This window comes from Phaenicophaeus curvirostris, chromosome 2 (assembly GCF_032191515.1).
Source record: "Phaenicophaeus curvirostris isolate KB17595 chromosome 2, BPBGC_Pcur_1.0, whole genome shotgun sequence".
Lineage (NCBI taxonomy): Eukaryota > Metazoa > Chordata > Aves > Cuculiformes > Cuculidae > Phaenicophaeus > Phaenicophaeus curvirostris.
Window position 1 is genome coordinate 30,761,715 of NC_091393.1, and position 27,880 is coordinate 30,789,594.

A 27,880-nucleotide genomic window follows, 5' to 3' on the forward strand; every position below is an offset into this window, starting at 1 on the left:
CAGGATGCATTTAAATACATTTACCAAAGTAGTAAGTTTTAGCTATGCACAAAGGGTATTCCCAGGCTGAATAAACCCAAGCCCTCAAAAAATCATGCTTGTCTAAATATATACTTAAGCAATGGTAAAAACAGTTGGCACAAATGCAACAGAAGTATCATCTTCTCAAAACAACGCATACTTTTAACATCTCAATTTGTTTTCTTTCTTTTGGCACTTTAAAATGAACTTTTAGAGTCTTTAGTTCCATGACTGTAAGAAAAAAAAGCTTTTAGCAAAATAGATACTAATTGCTGAAATAATTGCTTTCAATATGATTCAAAGCAACCTAGAATAATCTGGATTTCTACAATGGCATAAAATGTCTGATTCCTTTTCCAGGACGTATCGCCAATGAGAGGCTTCCACAAATCTTTATTATGACTGCTGGGGGTAGAAGTTGTTCCTTTGTAAAGTCTCCCATCCCCAAATTTCAGACATGAATATATTGTTAACACTCTCTCATTACAAGCTACAATTAATTATTTCTTTATCTACTGCTTTGGAAACAGAATGCACTTCTAAAGCTTACACAGCTCTCTCGCAAACCCACACACAGCAGCACCTATCTCCTGTATCATCCTCCTCCGGTGCTAAGACTGGAAGTCTTTGACATCAGATCATTGTGTCAAAGCAGAATACCATGTCCAAAAGCTTAAGAAATGTATGGGAGTTATGGAATACACACAACTAAATTGCACATGTAAATCCAAAGAATAAAACTAACCATTTTTTTTCTTTTCCTAAATTTAAAAGTAATACACACCAACTAGTGCTGAGAAGCCTCTGCAACATGCCATGGTAGAAGCCAGATCTGAGGCTTGGAATTCCAAGATTTACACACACTGTGTGTGCACAGACTGTGTCCATCTTCCCACCTGCACAACAGCTTCAATAATTCACCCTAGGTCAGTAATACTCTGCAATAGTCAGTATAAATAAATCTTCTATAAGCTGAGCAAGTGCTTTGTTTACCATGCAATAAAACAAAACTGGCATTTAATTAATCTCAAACCTGCTTGGGAAGATGAGAGCCATTTAGAAAGCTAAATTTTAAAGAAAAAAAATATTCACCTAAGTGCATACCCTCTATCAGCCCTACTAACATTCTGGCTTGCTACACTGTGAGAAGATCAAGATGTGAAAAGAGTATTCACAGAAAAATTGTTTAAAAAAAAAATTCCAAACCACACTCTTCCTCCAAAATTTAAACGAGAAACCCCATGCACACAAAAGTGGCCCCTAGTTTTGGGCCCTTTAGTATAAGACAGAAATTGAGGTGCTGGAGCGTGTCCAGAGGAGAGCAACGAGGCTGGTGAAGGGGCTGGAGAACCAGTCTTATGAGGAGCAGAGATGTAGCTGGGGGTGTTCAGCCTGGAGAAGAGGAGGCTGAAGGGAGACCTCATTGCTCTCTACAACTACCTGAAAGGAGGTTGTAGCAAGATGGGTGATGGTCTCTTGTCCCAAGGGAGAAGTGATAGAACAAGAGGAAATGGCCTCAAGTTGCACCAGGGAAGGTTTAGGTTGGCTATTAGGAAAAATTTCTTTACTGAAAGAGTGCTAAAGCATTGGAACTGGCTTCCAAGGGCAGTGGTACGAGGTAAACAAACGGCACCTGCTCATCCTCCCAAAACCACAGGGAGACTGTGTTAGTTACGAGTTTGAAAAAGGAAGATCTTTCAAATTTTGTGCAACCCATCAGAAAATTTAAGCTCATGTCTGTACAATTACAGCAGCTAAAACCAACAGAATTCAGAAATAAGATTCTTCATAACAAAACTTTGCTTCCCTTTAAACAAAAAATTAAAATCTACAAGTCCCTGAAAAGTGAATGTAAGTGCAACTTACCATCCGAAACAAAAAAGTGCAAGATAAAGGCCCAGGAGGGTTGCGACAACATGTCTTATAAACGGGCTAGTTTTGCTTGAATGAAGGTATGTTCGGAACCAAATTGCCGCAAGCAAGGCAAACAGTTGGCACACTACAAAGTTGACCTGCGTAAAAAAAAAAAAGAAAAGAAAAAAGTTCTCACACATTTGTGTATTAAAAAAATTAACAGAAATATCCATACAGTATTAGCAATTTGCAGAACCTTTGGCTCTGCCACAGCTCTTACCACAGCACATCAGCCTCAAAGAGCTTCTCCCAAGAACCACCTACTCCAGAAAGCACAGAACAGTGCTCTTCTGAGCAGCTAAGAAAAGACACCAAACCTGCAGAGGCAATTTATGCATGAATCAAGAAAGTAAAATAATTTTTACATATCTTCCTGTAAAATATTCTAGCTGCCAAACCCCTATCAACCATGAAACCGTTCTCACTCTCCTAGTAATGTGAAGACTTGGGCTGGGCTTTCACTCGTTTTCTTTTTAAGTGAGCATGACTTGGAAATAGGTATCAGCTACACAAGTCACTGGCAGATCACTTCAGCAGCCTGTGCGGGCTAAACAAAGTGCACACAATCAGATAAACAGCTTGGCAGCACAACGGATTCTCTCGTACATTCAAGTAGGATAGTTTCAGAAATTCCTCCTTCCTTCAGGCCATTTACTTTAGAAGACAGAAAAACTCTTGTATATTAAATATTTAAACATACTAAGGCACTGAAAGGAAAAGCGGAATTAATAAAATACAAACCAGTGACTAAGAAAGAACCATCCTGACTGTGGCCTGCAAAAACTTTAACAGTAAGGGTATGATAAAGAAATAATTTCTTCAAATACAGTAACCGCTATCAAAATTGGCTGAAGTTACACAAAGGCATATGAATTCCTTTATTTAGAAAAGGATACCTCCCACTCCATGGATTTTTCTTTTTTCTTCCATAGAAAACTGCCTAACAATTTTCCTTGTCTAAAAGCAATATCCCAAGCAAACACAAGCAACAGGTCATAAGCGCTACAATAACAAGCAACTTTCATATACTGAAATACATACTAAATCTTAACACCACAGGGTGCAGCGACAGCACCGTGTTTATGTTCATGAAGCAGGCCTCACACTGAGGGCTGCAGCAGCACCGTGCGTGCCTCTAATACCTTAATTCAGCTCGTCCATTCCTTCATCAGTTTTCAGCCAAGCCCCTGGCAATAACAGGTAAGGGTGTGTGAATATGCAAACATAGCTAAAGGAGATGCTAAGGAACATCAGCTACCTACAGAACTCTCACCTCTAACAATTGCATAGGTTCCCTATTTGCAAATCCAAGGACATCCCCCCTTTTTCTGAACCACAGCAAACCTTTCTATAATACGAAGTTACACAAGCATTAAGTGCTGGCAGGGAGAAAGGCTCAGAAGTCAGGGCTGCTCTTTTTAATAAGAGCAGTTCCCAAACCTAAACCATCACATTCACTTTGCCACGCATTCTCTTACTCCTGCATCTACATTATGCTTTTAAGACTATTTGAAAAATCCTAAATGATTGAGGACATATTCTTTCAGGGCATAACTTGACCTGGTTTTTTTCTCCTTTATAAGCAGTGATGCAAATTAAACGGAGCCACGTTTATAAAACAGGATGAGTCTGTGGATTTAGTGGAAAAATTTCATATAAAACAATCAAGTTTAACCACTGAACCACTGAAAGGGAAAAAAATTGATTATGTTTTTAATAAAGGAGGCAATAAATAAAATAAAGCCAAAGCGAGTAACTACAAATTCAGTATCATGCTTGATATTTATTACAGGAATTACACTATGCATACTACAGAGCATGTTGCTGACCTAAAGAACTGGCACCCAAGACAGACTAAGAGTTAGACAGAGACAGAGGAGAAAATTGGGACAGCTATGCAGTGAAGCTAAGATGAAGAAACAGCAGGAAGAAACGAGCATTAATATCCACACATAAATGAGCACAATGGGAAGTTAGCACTGCTGGCTTTATTGAATGTCCAAATATCACTGCTTTGGCTGCATTACAGATGATTTGCCAGCATTACTATGGCAAACTGGACCAGTGCTTGGCGTCTCTGATCTGTATCGTCATCTATAGAAGCAGACAAGCAAAACAATGAACTTGAAATTTCACAATTCAGGGTAAACCTGCAGGTTTAGGAATGTGGAAAAGCCTCATAAAAAACATGCAAAGAGAATCTGAGAATGGTGCCCTCTCTCCAAGCCCCTCCTGCTGATTCCTTTCATGGGTGCTTGCTCTTGCTTTAAATTATTCACCCAAATGACCAAATCCATATCTGAAAAATGGTACTCTGTTAAACAAAAAACCTCTACCTTTCTCCATAAGAATATTTTGAGAACAGCAACAAAAAGCAGGATTAGCACACCTGTAGACAAACCTTACAAGCAAAACTTCCAGGGATGCCAATCCATGATGCTGTTTTGAGCACACAAACGACTCAACCAACACAATCCTGTTCCAAAAGCTTCTCACAGTGATTGCAAACTTACCAGTGGGTATTTTTAAACTGCTCTTCCTGAAACGTGCACAAAGTACACATACTTTTATTCATAAAGGACACTGCCACAATGTTCGCACACCACCCTGCATTCCTTCTCTACTCTAACCAACCCAATCCCTTCACTTGCCTCACTGAATACTACAATGCAGATCGCAAATCTGCAAACCTGCGGGTGCTTTGTATCACATCAAATCCTCTGAAAGCTTTAAATACATGCCTGTAAAACCAGGCTATAGAGCAGTTAAGATTTCAAAGCCACACAGCTTCAGTTTAGCCTTTACACATACCTACTTCTGATGCTGTTCTTCCTGCTGCTTTATTCCATTTTCCCCAGCAGGATTCCTGCTTCACTCAGCGAATGGGCAATTGCCTGGTTTTTGCCCTCATCCCATGACCCATTAAATGCTTTCCATCTGCATCCTACACTGAATACAAAACACTTGCATTTCCCATACACATGTTTATGCAGATCTGTCCATAATGTGGGAAGACTTCATAAAATAAATGTAAATTTTGCAATAACTTGCAGGATCGGTATTCCTGTTCCTGTTTTAAAGGTGGGTTACCGGCACACAATGACAAAAGCCCAAAGGGTAAAATAAATACCTACTAACTTTGGGTGCCCAGTTTCAGACACTTGGTGCCTGTGCCTCAGTAAGTACTTTTAACAGAACTTTAAATGGAACTTTGAAAATATAACTTCAACTGCTATTTTGAATATCTCGCATGCCTATAAGTCAGGCCAAAAGTTATCTCAAAATGCAAGCAAAATTGAAAACCATCACTACCACATATTTTTATTACATTGTTTCTCCAGGTCACTGAAACTCTGTGGTTTACTAAGGATTTGTATTCCACATAAGGGAAGGAGCTCATATGGAAGAGTCTGTGACCATCACTGGGCTGTGTTACAGTCACACAAGTAATCCTCATCTGACATTTTTGCAGACTTTTGAGCATCTGCTATCACAGGTTATATAGTTACTTGGTAAGCATGCTGAGAATCTGATTTCTTATGTCTTAAAAAGACACAGAAAACACAGCAATTCTACCACAAAGTCAAAGCTTATCATTAGCAATTACCTGCGGCTGCTTCAGTCCAAAGCACAAATTTCTACCACTGCAGCTATCAGAAATACATATTCATTTCTACACACAAATAAGATTAAACTCATGCCAATAATATAAAGGACAGAAAGAGAAGCAGACTCTCTGGGCTCCAAGACTATATTCCATTTGCTTCCAATTCCAGCAGTGAGACAACACTTGTATTTACACAGCATTTCAGTTCAGATCCGTAGAGGAGTTCCTCCTAGTCGTCCTCACTTCTGATGCTTCAGCATGCATTGTACAGTGGTGTCTAAATACATAAATTTGATTTCTTTTAAGCTAAACTGAAGTGGAAGATCTCCTCCAAAGGTAAGTGGACGTCTTCAAGGAATTACTCAGTAGGATCCCCTGGGACTTGGTCCTCCAAGACAAGGGAGAGGAACAGAGCTGGAAAGTATTCAAGGATGCTTTCCATAAAGCACAATGCCCCATCCCTGGAGGTGTTTAAGGCCAGGCTGGATGGAGTCTTGGGTAACCTGATCTATTGGGATGTCCCCGCCCGTGGCAGGGGGGTTGGAACTGGATGATCTTTAAGGTCTCTTCCAATCCTAACTATTCTATGATTCTATGATCTAGTCCATGGACTGACCTAGGCAAAAGCACTATTTACCAATATTAGTATAGCATCACTGTTAAATCATCAATGCCAATCATTTTATTCCATAGAAACATTCTTCCTGTACTGCACTACTTGCTGAAGTAAACAAAGCCAAAACTTAATGTTCAGCCTTTTACTAGCTATATTTCCCATCTTTACCCCCACGAACCAATGTAGAGCTGCCATACTGATCCACTTTATCCACACATTGGGATACATGAAGAACTAAAGATACGGAGCCTGCCTAGAAACACAGCACAAAAACTAATCTGGCTGCCCAGGAGACAAACAGAACAGTCATTCAAACAGAGCTGGACATCACCATCATGAAAGCACCCACCAAAAACAGGCAGTAAACCAAGATGTTATTTGGTTGGCAGACATTATATACAGTAACTTCAACGTCTGGGAAAGGTACACTCGCATACCTTTAGAAAAATATTATAAGAGCTTGACATAAATTTGAGTATGGGCAAAATATATCTTTTAAACACCTCATGACTTGTTGCAAGCAAATGCAAGCAGAACACCTAGAAAAGACAAAGACACATTCGCAAAAGAAACACAATTCATTCACTGAACTAAATTCTAAACTTGTCTCCCTTAAGTAATAAAACTTATTCTAGTAAGCAGCTCCAGTTTTATAGATATACTTAAAGCTGAGACTTCCTACCTGATGCAGATGCATAGCACAGCAAGTTTCACCCTGGATAGTTACAATTTACCACACGTATAAAAAACCAGACACAATTTTTTACCTCTTCAAGTACAGGTCATATCAACAGCTCAGCTTATCATGACAGTAACACCTTAAAGGCCCATACAAACAGCAACGTCAAAGTTATGTGCACAGAAGAATAAAAAAATCCTTACAATGATAACGCAGATTATCACCACTGTTTGCTCAGCAATGGTTAATGCAGGTGTCTGTTAAACACCACTTAGACATATTAAGCTATCACAAAACCAGTAGTACGTATTCTAGCAATTTAAAAGTTAAATCCGCTATTTAGGTGCAAGCCAGTGCAGTTTACAGACACACTTTGTGCTAAATGTAACAGTAAAACACAAGTACAAACTCACAGTTTCAGTGTTTGTAAGCAGCTATATAAAATGCAAATTCATTATATCATCAAATGCATCAAGCTATCTACATATTTTTTCCATTTGCATTAACTGTGCAAAAGTCAATACAAAGTTTATAACTAAACTTTAACTCATTTATTCTAGTATTTTAAACATTTAAGTGTAATTTGTCATGCAATTGTAAAAACAAAGTTATTTCTAAGGAAAAAAGCATTTGAGGGATCAATTCTTTAAATAAAGCAAAAGAAAATGAGAAAAAGGTCATGGACTGCTACAAGGATTTCCATCATCAAGAAGTTTTGGCAAACACTTGATTTGAACAGCTAGAAATCTCAAACCTTCTGATAAAGACAGCATTTTTAATAAATCATTAAAGAAATTTTTAAGTCCAGGTAAAAAAGAAAAATAGAAGGAAACATTATTTCTCCTATTAAACTAATTTTTAATGTACTGCTGTGTAATTTGTATCCACTATGCTAAGCTTCCTCCACACATCAGCTATATTTTAATATCAGAAGCCAACAGCTGCAGCCAAGCCCTTCAGAATCCTGCAACTTCACAGCACAGAAGGCATTCGCCTCACTCAAAAACACTGCCAAAGCAGCGAGGGAATTTTACAAATATAGATAATTCCTAATTGGATGGCACAAATTAATCATACATGCCCGCAGAGTCTACAATCGACTGAGAAGCAACAACATAATTGTATAAAGTTTTGCATACTAGCTCTAGCAAGGCAGTGAGAGGATCAACCACCTCCCTGGGCAGCTTGTTCCAGTGTTTCACCACCCTTCCAGTGAAGAAATTTTTCCTGTTATCTAACCTGAACCTCCCCTGGCACAACTTGAGGCCATTGCGTCTTGTCCTGTCTCCTGTCACCTGGGAGAAGAGACCAGCATCCACCTCCTTTCAGGGAACTGCAGGGAGCTATAAGGTCTCCCCTCAGCCTCCTTTTCTCCAGGGTAAACCACTCCGGTTCCCTCAGCTGCTTCTCATAAGGCTTGTTCTGCAGACCCTTCAACAGTTCCATTGCTCTTCTCTGGATGCACTCCAGCCCCTCAATCACAGAATCATAGAATGGCTTGAATTGGAAGGGACCTTAAATATCATCTAATTCCATCTTGTTCTGTCCAGTTTCTAGACTTCACCCAGCATACAAGAGAAGGAATAAACAGCTTGAACAATTATTCAATAATTGCCTGCTGCCACATGACCAAGAACTTAAGAATAACTACTATTTCAAACCAATGATCAGTTTTCCAACTAGTTCCTGAAAATTGTTGCACTTATATTTAAAAAAAAAAAAAGAACAATTCCCACAGTAAGACTTAAAACAGCAATACCATTACAAGAATCAAAATCAGTGTGTTTGGTAGTTTTCTTCAGTTTGTTGGAAAATGTCAGAAAGAGGAGTCCAGAGACAGTGGCACAGTTATCTGACAAAGCTGAAAGACACTTTAGAGATTAATTCAGAGAATATTTATTCTCTAAGTGATAGGAACAGGCATTCCTCTTTCAACGCAAAGATCAGAGATCTTGTAATGCTTCCTAACGTGTGTTTGGTTCAAATAACAAGAGTCTTTCGTGACAAAAATGCAACTAATTAACACTCCTGCCCTGAAGTCTTACATCTCAGTCCATGGGTGAAATATGAAGAAATGGAGGATAAGCAGTAGTGATTATTTTGGGGTGGTATCAGTACGTGAAGAGTTTATGTTAAGGCAATGTGTTCTTCGCAGCAAAGACTCTGTTACTGCTTGTTTCTACAGAACCCAATGTGAAGGGGCACTCATTTCCAGATGAGAAAGCACAGCTCCTCTAATAGCAGCCAGTTCCTTGAAGCCCATACTCTTACCAATTCTGTAAATCAACCCTAACAACACTGGCAAAAGCTTTCTAATGTTGCATGAAAATACTTCATCTTCATATGAATTTATTGGCAGCTACAAGGATTTACTCAGATTCTGAATACTTTCTTTCCAAGCCAATTTTAGTCCAAAACACCAAAACCAGTCATGATATAGGTTAATAATTTCTATTTCCAGTATTAATTTCTGATTCGTAGTTTGTAATTCTTATGTATGCTGGAGAGAGTGAAGAATATAATGAAGGACATGATGCAGGCACTACTAATCTGGTTTGTGCAATAAGTGAGCATCAAATCCAATAAGCTTTTTCAAACAGAGCTTACTAAATCATTACCCAGAATTACTCCAAGAGAAACTGTATGACTAAATATGTAAAAATGAAACATCAGTGTACACATTTTATAGTGAAAACAACCAAAACTAATTAATTAAGCATGGGAAGATGTCAGCTAAAGGGTCTGTTCTCTGATCGTCTCTTAAGGATTCAGCATTACATATACTCAGTGGACACACATAACAGCTATTCATTCACAGGAACAGATAAAATCTAGGAAATCAAGCCTGGTTCAAAGGTGAAACTGGATGAAGAATGCTGGCCTGGGGTTTTCACTTGTGTGTTTTGTTTTGTTCTCTCCTTAAAAACAAGGATCTAAAATTCTTGCTTGTGTTGAGCAAAAACTGGTTTGGCCAGTCAAAGGTTGCAAACTACCAGGAAAAAAGGGTTTACAATAGCAAAACACAACAGCCTAGCATCATGTTGGCAAAACATAATTCCAAACAAAAGGCCAGCTATGGAGTTTTCAGGAGCCGTGCTGTTTTATAATATGCACAAAGTGACTAACCTCAAAATCTCTACTCTTCGATACATGAGTACCAGCAGTATACAAGATACTCAAATGTGTATTTGAAGAATAAAACCCCACTTATTATACCCTGGACTGTCAGTCCACTTTCTGAGTGACATGCTTAGTCTTCACTAAAACATTTTAGATATATATATGTATATTTACGTATATATACATATATATAAAATATACACATAAATATATGTGTGTGTATATACAAATAAATACATGTGTATATATATAAATAAATATATGTATATGTGTGTGTGTGTATATATGTATATATATAAATTGATTCACAAGGGACAGTAGATCAAGAGCAGTGCTCAGCCAGAAGGCAGGCCAGAAAGATTAAGAATGATCTATGCAGGTAGCATTACCAGTATAGAATAGAACACTAATTTCATAGCCGATGTGCTCACAAGCCGTGTTTCAGAATACCACCTCCTTCTTCAGCTTAGGCCACTGTAGCCAGAAGTAAAAGGAAACACCAAGATCCCAACTACAGCAAATTACACCATTACAGCCAAACCAAAATAGTTTCTTCACCTTCGGATATATTATTCCAGAATAAAAATCAGAGCTGTGGATGCATCTTTTCCTTGACAGAAGATGGCTTAGCTGCCAAAAACATCACTTAGAACAGGCAAGCATTGCTAGCATTTATCTAAATTTGCAGACAAATTTAAATTGTTTAACAGCTCTGTTCACCAATAATAACTACTGTTGTATTTAAAGTACTTCCCAAAGGAAGGAAGGAATGTTAAATATCCATAATGAAGAACTGCATCAACATTCTTTGTAAATTGAATACTGCTAAGGAGCAGACAGAAGAAGCAGTTTTTCACTTGTGTAGGTGTAGGTTTTTTTCACCTGCAGGAGCAAATAAAACCCTGCAGTCTACGTCCTTCATTCAAAGGCTTGGAAAGCAAGAAAAAAAACTGGGCAACTTGCTCAGGGAAAATGCACATTAGTCAAAACAATAACATGAAGACAACATGCTGTAATCAAGGCTGTGAGGGATGTATCACAGTGTTTCATTAGATCAAGGCAGGAACAGGTAATCAGGAGTTAAAATCAACAAATATTAGAGTTAATGAATTATAAAGATGACTCTTACTTCAGTTTTACCAGTTTTCAGAACTCTTGTTTTAAGCCAGAACTAAACTCAAGAAAAGCCCCCAGAAGAAAATTATCTACATAACCAAGGTATTTACATCAGTGACACTTCAAAACCAAACAGAAAGCAACACAGTGGTAACCGTGTACTCATACACAAACAACTCTTATCATCTTCCTTATGTCTTACTGTTTTTATTCATTAGCCTGTTCTTTGGGCACTCCTGTATTTCAGCATTCCAGGACCACAATATTTTCGTAGCACTTTCTGAACCACATTTTGAATTCAGAAATAGCTAGTACTGTGGTGAGCGCAGGTCAGTAAGTGTTCACACTTAGACCAGCTAAATGCCTAAGGATGGGAAAAAACATTTGATAAAAGCAAAGCAGGTGACTGTAGGCTGTTCAGGTAACAACTGTTTATTTTAGATGCTTACTGTAGAAACCTTGGTCTCCAATTATATTTGAGTTTTTTCACTGCTTCAAAAACACTTGAAGAAAACATTCTCAGTATGAAACTGTGTGAGAGTATATAAGAATGAGAATTTCCTGCTGCCTCCCTAAAAATTAATCAAGTAGCCTTATACTTTATGTCCTCACAGTAATTTTCATGAACCTGAATTAAATAGGGGTATTTATTTCTTGGATTAAATCTGTCTATCACTTAATAACTAGTTCACGTTTTCCAAGACTGTAACTGGTGTCCGCTTCCTTTTCCAACTCTGTTAGTTACAGCTTCCACCCTTCCTTCATCCAAACCCTTAACCGTTTCACCCTTTTTTTTACACATTTCTCATTACAAAGTAACTTCAGCCAACAATACCTGGAGAGTTAAGTCAATACCCAACACTAACACTAAAATCTGGTAAAGGTGTCACTGCAAAGACAGTAGGACCCTTTGGATGATACATTTCCTCCCTTCCACTAGTTCAAATGAAGTTAAGAAACCAGTAAAACCAGACTTCACCAGCAAATCCAAACAATTCAAAACATCCAATCATTGAGAACAGCATATATAGAATCACAGAATGGTTTGAGTTGGAGGGGACCCTACAGATCATCTAATTCCAAGCCCTCTGCCATGGGCAGGGATACCTCCCACTAGAATGGAGAACAGGATTTTTTTTCCAATTTCTTTTCACCCATAATAGTCCCCATCTGTTGTCATGAGAGATCCTGCTATGCTCTCCACCCTTCGTTTTCCAGACAATCGTTGCAAGCAGCAGATAAGAAAGATAAAGGGCAAAGAAGGAGCACAATGTTCTTATCCTACCCCTCCCTCATTGTCGTGTTTGTATTTTACACACCCACAAATGCTACTTTTACTCACTTCTATTACTCATAGGCTTCCTGGGTCACATCAGAAATATCAATAACGTGCTGCTCTCTATTTCTCAGGTGCACACGAACATCTAAGAATCAATGGGGGAAAAAAAACCAAAACTTGGGACACTGTTCATTTCATCCTTTTTTTTTGTAGTTTCATAATGCTTAAGACAAATATCAGGCTATCTAAATTCTGGACAGGACAAACTTTTTTATTTCCAGTCAATGTTTAGACAAAAAGGTTTTATCAGACTAAAACATTTCAGTCCTCGGGAGGCTACAGTAGGATGCCTGGGCAAAAAAAAACAAGTGGGGCTAAGGCATCACTAATGCCCAAACTTCGTGAAATAACAGAGATCTAACTAGGAGACACATCCAGACGTTCCCTACAGGCAAATCAAGCATGTTGCTTCTCAGCAAAATGATTCCCTGTGTCACTGCCAAGCCTGGTCTTCTACTTCAACTCCAGCTGTGGCTCATCTCAAAAGCACCAAAATAAAGTTAAGACACTTGCAGATACATCTCGCCAATAACACGCATGTAAGAAATAGACATTTCATACATAGGAAAAAAATCCTGCCCACCCTCCTTGAAGGCAACAAGGTGAAACATGAAGGCTCAACATACATCCATGATAATTGTTTCTATGTGGAACTGAGCACATTAAGGACACGTGGAAAGCAACTCAGGTAACCCTCTGTGCAAGTATGCATATGCAGAAAACTATGCAAAGATGATGATCACAGGCTCACCTGCTGCATCTATAAATTAAGGAAGTTCATATGACTTATAAAGTTCACATTTAGGAGGACTTGGATTTTTATGTCTATTCTTACTAAAAAAGTAATGTTACATTACTTCTAGGTTGCTGCCACTGGTGTAGAAAATTATATTTATTCTACACAAATGAGTAGATTTATTCAAATAAAAGTTTAAAATAGACTGGGGGCGAGGGGAACAAAAAATGTGGAAATAGCAAAGATGTCTTTATACCTTTTGAATGAACACTGCTTATCTTCACATCCTGGATTTTAAGTGAAATGCATAATCATAAGATTGACATTTTATTTAGTCCACGCATCTTCCTACAGCTATGCTGCTGTCAGTTGGAGTCATACTCTTTCTTTCCTTATGCAGAAGATAATCACTGAAGTTAGCTCAGTTGATCCAGTTGTTCAGAGCATTACTCCAGAATCTCAAGATCCATCTCTTCGACAACCCGTGCAAAACACTGACACTCACATATCACCGTAGTCAATCTCCTATCTCTCTTGCCCAGCTATTCCTCTACTATGGTTATCTCTTTCTATGACAAATGAAGGGTAGTAATAACACATTTAACTTTGCCCCATGGTCAGATAAAAATTTTGCTCTGTCTGGTGGAAGCACTGAAAGCAACGATGATTCTCTGAACTCACCCCACCGAGACCTAACGCCAAGAAGAAAGCTTTGCTCTTCTAGAGTCACCCTCATCTCACAGCAAATTTAAATATCTCCAACTTAATGACAGGTAAGCTAACAGGTCATTAACAGAACGCAGTTTTCCACAGCCAATCAACAAGATAGTGCCAGAACTAGAAATGGACCAAGGTCCAGCATGGTATTTGTCCGACTTCACCTCCCGGAAACAAGAACACAGCAGAGACACTTATGACAGGAGTACAGAGAAGGAAAATAGAAGTGACAGGTGCAACTACACTAAAATCATCTGAGTTGCAACCTGAGTAGTAAGCTTAGGTTCTCCAAGAAGTGAAAAGATTCTTATATGAGGCTTCTCACCCTCAAGGAACTAATGTGTTTTTTCCCCACAACAAAATACAAGAGAAAGATGGGGAAGTTTGCCTTCCTAAATCTAAAGAGATAGTCACAGGTTCTTGTTCATACCAAGCATCTTGCCTGACACCAAAAAAAAAACCTGAGAATAACAGAAGAATTGGAAGCAGACTATCAGTAACACACTAAGTTAACTGAAATGAACACTTGTAAAAGCTAGAGCAAGACAAAATAAGAGCCAAAGGAAGGGTTAACATAGTGACAAGTTATCACATAATACCTTGTTGGGGTATGCAGAGAAGTGGATTTTCTTCTCCGTTCCTGTGGCTAACCAGTACTCTACTACCAAGAAGAAGGGTCCATGAACAGCTATCTGTTAAAGTAACAAAGCTTTTCTCTTTTAAGCCAATGGGTCACATAGAGGAGATTGGTGTGCCAAATGGCTCTGCTGGAGCTGTCATTCTCCGTTTTTTGCACTGATCTCCAACAAGCACATAACCAACACCGTTCCCAAACAAATCTGTGCCTCTTGTTCTACCAAGCATTAAGTCAAAAACTAACTGATTTCTCACACTCCATCCACACACTGATTTGGATTCAATTGATAAGTTCAATCTTGGAGATAACAGCTTCACTTACAGCTGAAATTTCTACTTCTATTCACTGTCAAATAGCCAAGGGTCCTCTGTCCATTTGTCTGGACAACCAGACAGAATAACTTTTACACAGGTTGCTTGGAGTTGTTCTCCCAGAGTTACAAGCCTTTACTAAAACTTTGTAGCGGGATAATTAGGCAGTAATGGCTTAAAGGTAAACCACAATTGCAACATTTTTGGATATAAAGATCAGTATCCACCTGTGGCCAAAAGTGAAACATAGAAGTGAAGAAACAAAACCCATTCGTCTCCATCAGCTCCCAGAACCAGGATTATTCTGGAGGGCCCATTTCAAGTACCTGCCGTGCTGATGTGACTGCAGGCACGGCACAGATCACGATAAAGTACTCGAAACAAGCCGCTCATCAGATAAACCGTTTTTTTTCTCCAAAGCACTGCTACCAAGTACACATGTAGTATCACTGAATGTCATGCATAATCTCTGAGCACACACAGCAAAGAGCAGCAGCACATTCTCTTCTCTGCCCTCATTCTCTCTTTTACTACTTTTGATTTGATTATACAGAACACATTTCACATTCTTTCTGTACTACAAGCTTACTATCAAGACAGACTCTTAAGCTGAGAGGTTACAAAAAAATAATCTAACTGTTCTTTTTTCCTAAATCGGTTACAGATGCATTCACCTTAGTGCAGCACAGTTTTGTAACACTTCAATTCATACTCCAGGCATAATCACTGCTCCATGTACACAATCGGACCTATGTAACATACAGTCCACCGATGTCTAAAAAACAAAGTATGTATGATTTTTAACTGCCTAGAACAAATCTTCCAAACCAGGTGTTTAGCCACCTTCCATTGTGCTTATCCCTCCCCTCAAAGCTCCAACAGAGCGCAAACAATAAATTATAAAAACATCTTGGCTCTACAGGAGCCAATGTTTATCGGTTGATAAACATTCAATACGGGGAAGTTTTCCAGGCTCCAATAAAAAGTAACTTTATTCTCATCAAAACGTCATATCCACAACATTTAAAACAAATTTGGTAGAAGCTGCACTATATCATGAAGTAATTAAATTGATGACTACTGTTATGAAGATAATTATTCAGTGCCAGCATCACGCCATAAAATGATGGCCATCTCTTAGGTTTCCAAGCTACCCCCTTTATGGAAATGAACACACGGCATCACCAAGGAGAGCTCACAGCCTGCACGCACGGGGCAGAGCCACGCAGTGCCGTGATCCCAGGTGCAGGTATCATTCCAAGCGGTGCACACTATCTATTCCATCACAGTGTGCTCGATTTCACCTCATCCGCTTTTGTCAGTGTTCTGGAAGATACTTTTTCATGTGTATCCCTAACCTAAGTTTCCGTTCAAACAAATGGCTGGGGGCACAGGGAAAGAAAACAAGAGTGAGCGTGTAGCTCAGTTACTTCCCAAACTCACTCACATGCTCCTTCCTTTATTTCATTTCTTATGACTTTTCTGACTCATTAGGTGCATTTTGTAAAACTCGACAGTCAACATCTCCCCTTACAAAAGCACAGACTGTTTTCCTTGATGGGTTTCACTCAATCATACCTTAAAGACGGTTTTGGGTGTTTTTTTTTAAGTAAAACATTCTCAGATGAAATTTCCTGGTGCTACAAAATTTTGAGCAGTTACTTAATTCGGATTTGTCCTCCTGGAGTTACCAGCCTTTACTAAAACTTTGTAGTAGGATAATTGGGCAGCGTTAACTTAAAGGTAAACCGCAAACACAACATTTTGGATATAAAGATCAGTATCCACTTAGAATCGTAGAATCCCCAGGTTGGAAAAGACCCATTGGACCATCGCGTCCAACCACTTGCAGCCAAAAGCGAGAGGCAGGAGTGAAGAAACAAACCCCGTTGCTCTCCATCAGCTCCCCGAGCGCCCTTTCAAGCACCTGCCGCGCCGGTGTCCGCAGGCACCAGCCCCTCCAGGTCACCCTGTCACCCACCCACAAACACATCAATATTCCTCCATGTGTGAGTCCTCGACCCCCCCCCCGTGCGCAGACGCTCCCGTGCGGCTGCGGACACCGCAAACCTCGGTTTCCCACCCTCATTTTCCGATCTCCCGACGCTTCGCGCGGGCGAGAGGACGAGCAGCCCTGGGGAACTGCGGTACCGCGGGGACAATAGAGGCCGGAGGAAGGTGCCGCCGCCGCCGTCGCGGGGCCCCGCGCAGCCCCCCCCACACCCGGCCGGCCCGGGGGACAACAAGTGACCCGGCGGCCGCGGCGGAGCCCGGCCCGGGGGGCGCAGGGAGCGGGGCGGGGCCGGGATGCCGCCCCGGGGGGCCGGGAACACCGGGATGGGGCCGGCGCGGGGCGGGGGGGCGCGGTCACACCTGCATCCCGCGGACGGAGCCGCGACGGCGGCGGGGAGGAGGCGGGGGGGGGGGGTGGGATGCCGGGGAGGACGCCGGGGAGCCGCGGGGGCGCCGCCCGCCCTCACCTGGTCGACGGGCAGGCGCACGGCGTCGCTGAGCGGCTGCAGCAGCGTGGAGCCCGTGGTGCTGGCGGCCATGGCGGGGCCGGGGCGCGGGGCCGCCTGCCCGGGGCTCCGGCGCGGAGGGAGCGCGAAGGGAGCGCCCCGGCCGCGCGCGCGGCGCCGCGACAACGAGGGGCGGGCGCGGCCCGGGCGGCGCCGCGGCCAATGGGCGATCGGGGGCGCGCGCGGCGGGCGCGGCGGCCAATGGCGCCAATGGCGGCGCGGGGCGGGGCGGGGCGGGGCGGGCGGTGGCACCGGGACCCGCACCGGGACCCGCACCGGGCCGAGCGCTCGGGCCCCGGAGGGAGCGGCCGTCACCCGCCGAGCCTCCGGGGGGGATGCGCAGCGGTCTCCTGAGGGAAACCTGCAGTTGTTTTCTGACGTTATTAAACGGTTTTTATAATCGCCGTGTGAAATAGCTGTGAACCCTGCCGCGACCCGTAATTTGGAATCACAGAATCACCAGGTTGGAAGAGACCCACGGGACCATCGAGTCCAACCATTCCCATCAATCACTAACCCACGTCCCTCAGCGCCTCGTCCACCCGTCCCTGAAACCCCTCCAGGGAAGGGGACTCAACCCCCTCCCTGGGCAGCCTCTGACAGTGCCCAGTGACCCTTTCCGTGAAGAATTTTTTCCTAATGTCCAGCCTGACCCTCCCCTGGTGGAGCTTGAGGCCATTCCCTCTCGTCCTGTCCCCTGTCACTTGGGAGAAGAGCCCAGCACCCTCCTCTCCACAACCTCCTCTCAGGGAGTTGCAGAGAGCAATGAGGTCTCCCCTCAGCCTCCTCTTCTCCAGGCTAAACACCCCCAGGGCCCTCAGGCCTGTTCTCCAGCCCCTTCCCCAGCCCCGTTCTCTTCTCTGGACTCGCTCAGTCTCAACACGAAAGTTTCACCATTTTAAGCATGTGAAAGATGGAAAGCTCTGTGCGATGTGACAAGCACCCAGGGCCCGGAGCGGGCCTGCAGCAGGGCCGGTACCAACACCAGCGTTTAGTTAACGGTTCATGCTAATTGGTAGTTGCGGGAAAATGGAGTAATTACCTGAAAACATACGTTGTTTCTCTCACTGAATTGCAGACCGCACTCTGTAGTTATGGCATAGCTTCTGGTAAGTTCTTTGGTCGTCCTTTAAAGAGACTGGTTAATAGGTACAAATAAGTGCTTTTAATTAGGTTTCTCCACTGCGTGGCCAGCAATTGCAGTTGTGGTAACATCTGCAGCTTGAGAAGCAATCGCGTGATGTCCTTGTAGTAAAGCAAAGAAAGCTGATTTCAAAAAGAGGAGGGAAAAAACCTTTGCCCAATTAATTCTGAATCAGTCCCCTCAATCTAAACCCAAATATCCATGCGAGTAACTTCATCGGAGTGCAGTGTCACTGGGCTCAGCACAGTCTGCGTTACACTGTGCGCTTGTATCTGTGGATGTAAAGACTAAGCTCATTTTATCTGACTCTCTTTTAGTAAGGAGACGCATACCTACGCACAAATCCTTGGAAATCTTACCCTAAACATTCTCAAACGAAGCCACAAAAGAGCTGCTTTAGAAAAGGCTGATATCTCATTCTGAATCACAGTCTAGTCACAAGAAATTATTCTGGTGCATCTATATAAATCCACGGAGGTGGTGTTATTGAGACTCTCATGAAACATTCGCAGCAAACCGTTTTCCTACTGAATGAACTCTGTGCGTTCAGTTAACAAAATGCCTGAGAACAAGCTCATGATATCACAGCATAAATTCCAGCTGGTTTTAAAAGACTACCCGTGATTTTCTGGTAATTTTTATACTTTTTTTCAATGTATGTGTTCATGCCGTGCTCAGAAAATACAAAAACATGCTTACCTACATGACTTCTAGGATCTTAGGAGTCCGTACTTGAAGGATACATTTCTCTATACTGTAGATCACAGCGTCATTGTAAATAGTTCATAGCTATGGCATCGTGTTACACAATTACATCTTTCACCAGTTTCCACTGGGGAAATGTGGCGTGTTGGGAACCTATTCTTGCGCTCTTATTTCGGAATGTGTGCTTTGTGGAAGACATCAAAGAAATACTTCTCGAAAATAGTAAAAAAATAAATAGTCCTTTTGTAGTGACAGAGGAGATTGGTTACATGAAAAAAATAAAGCCGTCCTGCCCCACAGAGCTTGAAATCCATGCTCCCGATTAAAAATGAAGAATACAAATGTTGGTCAAGAAGAAAGTAACAGGAACATAAGCAATTTCTTCCAGAGAAAATGTAGCCTGTCTTTGCTGTCTGCTGTAAAATGTATGGTAAGGGCTTTCACGTGCACTGCAGTAAAAGTAGGTCTGCTTTTTTTTTTTTTTCTTTAAAAGAAATCTATTACATGTGGTCCCAGGTAACTGCCTGCCCGTGTGAGAACGCTGTGTTAGGGGGCAGGGGGATGTGAAGCACTGGCTGGCGATAGGTAGCATTTCGCTTCACAGGGACAATGTGCAGTTAGTCCTGAAAGTTAAATGATGCTGTGAAAAAGAAGGCTGGCGAGTGACATAAAGAAGATAACGTACCCAGAGTAAAATTTCACATAAGTTGGACAATTTTCAAGAAATATTACTTACTTTCCTACTGTTTTAAGTATTTGCATGTAAATGAACAAGTAATGGTACTTCCACAAGGAAACTCTTTCCGCTAAAGGCTCCAGTCAAAATGCAGGAGGATGTGTTGATTTAAATAATCCCTGGAGAGTGGCCATGAACTTCTCTTGATGTTCTGCAATTAAGTTTTTATGGTCCCATTAGTGCTCATAATTCTTAGGTATAAAAATAATCACCAGGGCATCTCTCAGCCCCACAGAGATTACTTCATCTGTCAGAATGATGTGGCATCGATGTAACAAAAACTAGGGGTTTCCTGTAGACTTTGTTTAGTTGAATGGCAATTTAAGATATTGAGATGTTTACAATACCAGACAATACCATATGACATTATACAATAAAGAACAAAGAAAGAAGAGCTGTAGCAGAGGATGGGAAGAGACAATGGGACAGTTACTAGAGACACTCTTGTGTACAGTTCTTGTTCCTCTGTTTGTTTGGTAAGATCATTCCAGGAACACACAATCAGAAAATATGAACAATTATTGCAACTCTTCTTAGCTAAATAGATGAAAAGGGAGATGGATGTCAGTATTAGCTATAACGAGGCAATCACTTCCCAGAGTAAAGCCCTATTTTAGCCTTAATATATGCCTTTGCTTACCCTGAAATATTAGAGACTTCATACCAAAGAGTAGACTGTTCCTGCAAAAGCTGATGCCGGTCAAAGCTGAATTACTGTTCATAAAAAATCGACCATGAAAATTTTGGCATTTGTTTGTTTGGTTTTTTTTTTATTTGTATCACCTTTCCTCCAAAGCAGTCCTTTGCTGTCCCTTCAAATATTCTGTGCAGCATAATAAGCCTCACAGGCAGCAGCTGTTTTCTAATCTAATCTTTAATTAGCCAGTTCTGCTATATTAGTAATTCAGTACTCAGTGTGATTCCTCTTAATATTAGTAGGAATTCTTCATGATGATACTGTTTATTGCTGACTCAAGTAACATTTGTTTGGCTCTCTGATTACTAGGAAAAATATAAATACCTTTCTACGACGTGGCTATAGGAGAGCTAAAATCTCCTTTTGGCTCTTTTAGCAGAACACTTTGGCTTTAGATTTTTTTACTTGTTCTTTTGTTTCTATCTTGGAGCTGCTCAGAGAGTGAGCAAGCTTCTCTATTTTAAGGCAGCAATCAGTTTCTGTCATAAGACTGATTTGGACCAACTTTCTTTCCTCTAAGCGTTTAAATTTCGTAAATTCTTTGATGGTGAAATGCATTGACATCTCTTGAAAACATACATTCATGTTCAGCTCACATTGTTTTGTTTTCCAGCTATAATACAGTCAACAAAATCAGGCAGATCTTGTAAAGAAAGATGAGTGAAAGCTCACTTTACTGCTCAGCTGTAAATATCAACTCTCAGATATGGATCTTAGAAATTATAATTTCCCCTCTAAAGGAACTTCCTGCTTTCATGACCAGGACAAATCAACTGACTTCAACAAGAAGTTGTTATACTTGTAAACGAGTGAGTTGCCTCTTCAAAGCAAATTCTGCTCTAAAATTCTTTGGGGGGAAACAGTACAGACCAACAGCGTACAGCATTTCAAAGTGTAATGACTAGTGCCACGTGCAACTGGGGTATTGTTGTCATTTTGATGACTGAAATTCTTTATGGGAATAGAAGCCCTTTTTTCAGAACTGAAATAAAAGATTCAAAAATAAAAACTTCAAAGCTAAGTTACAAGTTTAAGTATAGATGTCTTGAGCTTAATTAGCTTTTTTTACCAGACTGTGAGAAATACAGTGGTTGGGAGAGGCTGGTGATAACCTTGCTAGGAACCTACTATTACAGCAGTAAAGAACTGATAAGTCTACCTGTTTTATTGACTTAACTATAATAAAAGCACATTCATATAAACTCCTGTGAACAAATGTACAGCGACTACATCATTTAGTTTAATTTCCTATCATACTGTTACACCAGGGCATGGAAATAACTACTTTTATCAAGTCTCTCAGGTTTCTGGGCTGTATTTGTATTGTGTTTCCTTGGCTGAAAGGGGAGACCTGACTTTTCTCAATATCTGATGTTACAGGCTCTCAAACTGATCCTTGCTGCTTAGGAAGCTCGGTTCCCAAGGTGCCTTCCACTTGCACTGGGTGAGTACAACAAGGTAGGACTAAGACTTTTCTCTATTTGGATTAATTGTTTCTGGAATAATAATGAACTTTATTCATTCCAGAGTTGCTTAAGAGTTGTTTTTAATGCCAAAATAAATTTCCAGAGTAAAGTTAGTTTGTTCTAAGAGAAAACTTTTAAGTCTAGGAGGGGGTACAATGTAAATAACAAAAGTGCAATTTAAAATTAAACTTACCAAATATGTTTTCCTTCCAGTTGCTTCTGGTTCACAGTTAACTTAATGGGAGAGAATGGGAGGACTGTGGAATTTTCGTTTTCTGTCCCCCATGACAGGCTTGTCCTAAACAGCTTTCTCAGACCATATGGTCAATGCTACTTACTTTGGGATAGTTATTCCCATTCTTATGAATTCTCATGTTCAATACTGATAGTATTTCTGTTTAGTAAGAAGTAGTAAGAAGAGTCGTTGAGGGATCTCTGGAGCTGGTCCTTATGTATTCATTTGAGCTTAAATTACCCTCCAATTTTTGGAACATTTTGTGAGTTTTTGTCATAAGGCGTTTTCAGTGTCCGTGCATCTTCTTAGCTTTATTGTCTACCATTCATATTAAGTTCTTTATTAAAATTGCACATATCAACACTAGAAAGGACAGAATTGATCGTACAACACTTCATTCCCACTCCCCTCCTTCCAACCATCACCTTGTCCACACACAGTTTTGAGGCTGCTGCTCTCAGAAGTTCCCCCTTTTTAACTTTCAGCTCCAAAACCATCAGTCAGCACAGCTTCAGGTACCTCCTCTTTGCCAGCCAGTAAGTCATGCCAGACTACTTACCAGCCAAAATTGATGGTGTGTGTTGGATCCAGGGCGAGTGTCAGGTAATGAATAAGAAGTAGGTACTCAAGATATTAAACCTGTCAGCTGATGCCTAGAACAGTCCAGTGCAACAAGCCTGTCACTGAGTCAGAGCTTGAATGTTTCTGCAGTTGTTCCAGGACGTACCTGCTTCCCCAATGCCTTTCTTTTGTGTACAACAAGCAAGAAAACGTTGCACTCCTTCTGGTGGGCAATCCTTTGCTTTTCAGAGCTGCAGGATGGGGGAAGGTTTGCTCATGTTGGAGATCTAGTGACCTGAGAGGAAATGGACCTAGAGCCTCACACCAGTCAGCCACGGAGCGTAAAAATACCTCATTGAGATGTAGTTATATTAGTTGGATCTTAGCTTGATGTCCCATCTGCCAACTGTTCCTCTGCAAGCACGTAAGCCTTGTGCAAACACAAATTTGTGAGATATAGTCATAATAATGTAGGCCTTACCGCAATACGCCCAAGGCTTTAGTAAGTATTGTTCTGGGAACAGTAGCCAAAGATGCATGTTAGTATTCAAGTTTCTGGGAGTTACTTCAAGCCATATACAAGCTCAGATATATGTTCCATTTATATAACTGTGTTATTTGCACCAATAAAGCCATGAGTTAGTTCAACCATTCAGTTAAACAGCAGTCTCTCTAAAATTGCAGTGTGTGAACCTGAAAAACTCTAGGTTTCTGTTTCAGAAAATCTATCTAGGAAACTGAAGAAGCATTTCAGCACATCGCATACACTAAACTATATATGTAAACTTAATTTTTTTCCTTGACATTTCATTTAACTTATTGTCACATTAGATATAATTATCCTGCCAAATTTAATACTGTGCTTCATTCTTTTGACCCCCTAAGCTGTACCTAAGAGCAGAGTCTGACTGTTATGTCCTCTAGGATCTTTTACATTGATAATCTATGATGATAGTAAAATTAACATGTTTCTGAACTGTGCTTTGATTGTGGGGGATATTTAGAGCTGTGATAGGTTAAAGAACCTGAAGGAATAGGCAGTGTTTCATCTCTCGCTTTAAGTCAGTAGCACCTGCATCACTTCTATGAAGATTAAGAGACATGTCTGTGGATGACAAAAGCTGTTCATAACATCAACTCACTGAACTCTGTTATGGTGATCAAAATAGGCCTTTTCATAACATTTTGTCCACGTAGCTTTCTTGTAGAGAGCAAATCTTTCAAAAATGTTGCTGCTTGTTTTGTTTCATCCTGCTCTTAGCGTTGACATTTTTATTGACAAATTATGATTACATTTATTTTTAATAAGGAATAGTGGGTACTAAAAATTTCATAGGACCACTGTCTATATTTCCCTGTCTTGTTTAAATGTAAAGTACAATTATTGCAAGATTGAGAGAACAATGAAGAGCTTAACTGTTGTCATTTTTCTTCTAAAAGCACCATATTAAAGTTAAATTCCATGAAAGAATATGGAACAGATAACAAATTTAAAAATATGTAGCTGTTCTGTGGAAATCACTACCAGAAAATAAAAGACATTTCAAAGCTATTTTTAAAAATAGCAGCAATGGTAGACATAGTTTAAAATTACAAGGGATGTAAATCTTTAAACCTTGGACTTCTAGTTATTAAGCTAAGCAAGTGTTCCCCGCTCTGTGGAAGAAACGTATGTGTAGTTTATTGTGTAATTGACTTCTCGGATTTTTTGCACCTCATTTGAAAGATGCTAGAAAGAGAGGATGCTTGATCTGTAAAGTTGTTCCATCTCTTCCTAACTTCTCTTCACTGTGTCACAGTGAAGAAATATGAACTTCGGGATACTGCAGCGTATAACATTGCAGAGGACCCTTGAAGCTGAATGGAGCCCTGTTCCTGTGATGCTCCAGTTGAGTTAATATCTTGAACTGTATGATTGATGTTCTCGGGGCTGTACTCCCTGCTGTTTTAAACAGGAAGCTCTTCCAGTATCGCTTCAGGTCAGTGAGCAACGCCACTTCCTTAACACTACAATAACAGGAATTTGATCAGAAACTTCAAAATTCAGTTCTCAAAGGCATAAAGACGATTGCTTTCATTCTTGCATTATCTCCAGTATGTAGGTATAAAAGTTACGCTTTTTGTTTAGGAAAAAATACTTTCCTTATATATTTTTTTTTTTCACAAGGAGGAGTCTGGCTTTTTTGCAATTGATAAAATATTGTTCCAGTTTTGTGAGAGAGTTGTCGTTCTTTCTCTCCTCAGTCCACATTTACATTGGCAATATTACAATATGGTTCTCCAAGAACTTCTAAGAGTTTTTCATCTTTTAATATGCTTGTGTGTTTCACCAGTAAGAATGGTGCTTACAGACAGGTACTGGTCAGGTGCAGGCTGCTCAAGAGGCAACCCTCAGTCACTGCTTGTGTTCATTTGCCACTTCTAATACAGATACAAGAAGTATTACAGCTCAATAAAACTGAATGGTTTATACTGCAGAACTAAATTATTTGCCTTGGTCTTTACTGGTAAGATACGCTTTCAGGGATCTCAGGCCACAGAGATCAGTGGAAATGTCTGTAGCTCTGAAGATTTAACCTTAGGCAAGGAGGATTGGGTTAGGAAACATTTAAATAAAAAGAGCATACAGAGGTCTGTGGGATTTGGTGGAATTCATACATACATGCAGGGCTTCCCTTAAATTTATCTGGAGGTTCATGGCAATCAGATGAGGTTCCTGGGGACTGTAAGAAAGCAAATATCACATCTGCCTTCCAGAAGGGCAGGAAGGAGGATCCAGGGAACTAGAAACCTGTCAGCTTCATCTCATTCCCTGGGAGTGTAATAGTGCAAATCCTCATGGAAGCTATTTTCAAATATACCATGGACACCATGAATGAATGCTGGGTCCAGCCCTGTTCGATGTCTTTATCGATGACCTGGATGAAGGCATCGAGTGCACCCTTAGCAAGTTTGTGAATGACTCTAAGCTGGGTGGAAGTGTCGATCTGCTGGAGGGTCGGGAGGCTCCAAAGGGATCTGAACAGGCTGGACCGCTGGGCAGAGTCCAATGGGATGAGGTTTAACAAGGCCAAATGCTGGGTCCTGCACTTGGGGCACAACAACCCTGAGCAGCTACAGACTAGGAGAAGTCTGTCTAGAAAGCTGCCTGGAGGAGAGGGGCCTGGGGGTGTTGGTTGACAGCGACTGAACATGAGCCAGCAGTGGCCCAGGTGGCCAAGAAGGCCAATGGCATCTTGGCTTGGATCAGAAACGGCGTGACCAGCAGGGCCAGGGAGGTTCTTCTCCCTCTGGACTCGGCACTGGTGAGACCGCTGCTCGAGTACTGTGTTCAGTTCTGGGCCCCTCACCACAAGGAGGATGTTGAGGCTCTGGAGCGAGTCCAGAGAAGAGCAACAAAGCTGGTGACACACGGGTCTTGGTGGACAGAACATTGACCATGAGCCGGCAGTGTGCACATAGAGCGAAGAAGGCAAACAACATCCCAGGCATTGCCAGCAGGTCAAGGGAAGAGATTCTCCCTCTCTAGTGAGGTGAGACCGTACCTTGAGTGCCGTGTCCTGTTCTGGACTCCACAGCACAAAAGAAACATGCACATTGTGGAGCAAGTTCAGTGAAGGGTCACAAAGATAATTAAGAGAATGGAGCATGTGTCATCCAAGGAGAGGCTGAGAGAGTTGTAATTGTTTAGCCTGGAGGAGAAAAGGCTTGGGTGATCTTATCAATGTGTGTAAATACTGAAAGAGAGGTAGTAAAAGAGAGCAGAACCAGTATCTTGTCACTGCTGCCCAGAAAGAGCAAGTGGCCATGGGCAGAGGCTGAACAGGAAATTCCACTTATTTAAGTAGAAGAAATAACTTCTTTACGGTAAGGGTGGTCAAACACTGAAACAGATTTCCCAGAGAGGTTGTGGAGTCTTCAGCCTTGGAGGTCCTTGAAACCCCACTGGATATGGTCCTGAGCAACCTGCTGTAGTTGACCTGTCTTAGAGCAGAGTGAGGCCTGAACTGGACAGTCTGATGAGACCCCTTCATGCCTCAACTATCACTATTCTCTGACTCTGTCAAATTAGAGTAGCCAGAAAGGTTTAAGGTCAATGCCGTCATTTACAAACAGGGCATAAGAGCATAAGGAGCAAGGTACAGCCTCAAATTACATTGTTGGCCAGGAGTTTCTATTCAATAATACAGGATTTGTGCATATCGGGACTGAAACGCATATAAGGGGAAAAATGCTTGTAGAACAGACTTCAACAGTTCCTTTTGGCACTCTGTGCTAGGTTGCTGATAGATGTCCTCCAGATTGGAATTCCCAGTTGTAGAGAGACCTTTGACTGAAGAAGTCTTCTAAAATCCTATTTGATTTCTGTTGAAATCTGTTAATTCAAGGAACATGCTGTGAAACCCTATTATTCAGCCATGCACGGACTTGTATTTTTACTGTGTGTTTGAAGAACTCAATTAAGCTTCCAACTCCAAGAAATTGCAAGTTGTGGTTTTTGTGAATACATGCAACCATGTCACTAAATAAAGGGGAAATAGCACAAAGATGCTTTTCTCTACACTTTTATTGAATCTAGGTATACCTTCTGGGTTTTGGAATTGTCTGGGTTGATGTCATGTTTTGGTTAGTGCTGGGGGTGTCTGGTAAATCGCTCCTTTTGGGGCACGGCACTCCATGTACCTGGAGACACACCACACTTGAACTTCAGGTTCTCCTTTTGATGAGAGATTGCACAGCCATTCTTCAACAATTCAGACATTTCTCTTGGATCCACGTCATCAGCTGCGCGAGCCTTAGCAGAGAATCAACAACTTCTCTTTTCTTTTTTGATAGGCTCCAGCAGTTTCTTTTTGGCCAATTAGCCTGTCCAGTACAACTGCAAAGGCTTTCCCTTTTCTCTTCAGTAACAGATGGGCGCTTGCGTGCTTGGGAAAGAAGATAAAGGCTGGACCTGTATTTCTTAGCCATCTGCTTCCTTGACGACCTCTTTCTTTAAACTGT

The 27,880-nt window shown here is 41.1% G+C and overlaps 1 protein-coding gene across 1 annotated transcript in view; it reads right to left on the reverse strand.

Moving 5' to 3' along the window:
• The window catches only part of MBOAT2 (membrane bound O-acyltransferase domain containing 2), a 94,352-nt gene extending 76,963 nt beyond the window's left edge, over nt 1-17,389 (reverse strand). Inside the window, exons 1-2 of the mRNA XM_069851625.1 lie at nt 17,294-17,389; nt 1,888-2,033 (exon numbers count right to left, since the gene is read on the reverse strand). Of these exons, the coding sequence (XP_069707726.1) occupies nt 1,888-2,033; nt 17,294-17,365 (218 nt within the window). The 5' untranslated portion in view covers nt 17,366-17,389. The remainder of the gene's footprint in view (nt 1-1,887; nt 2,034-17,293) is intronic.
• Nucleotides 17,390-27,880: the final 10,491 nt, after the last annotated feature.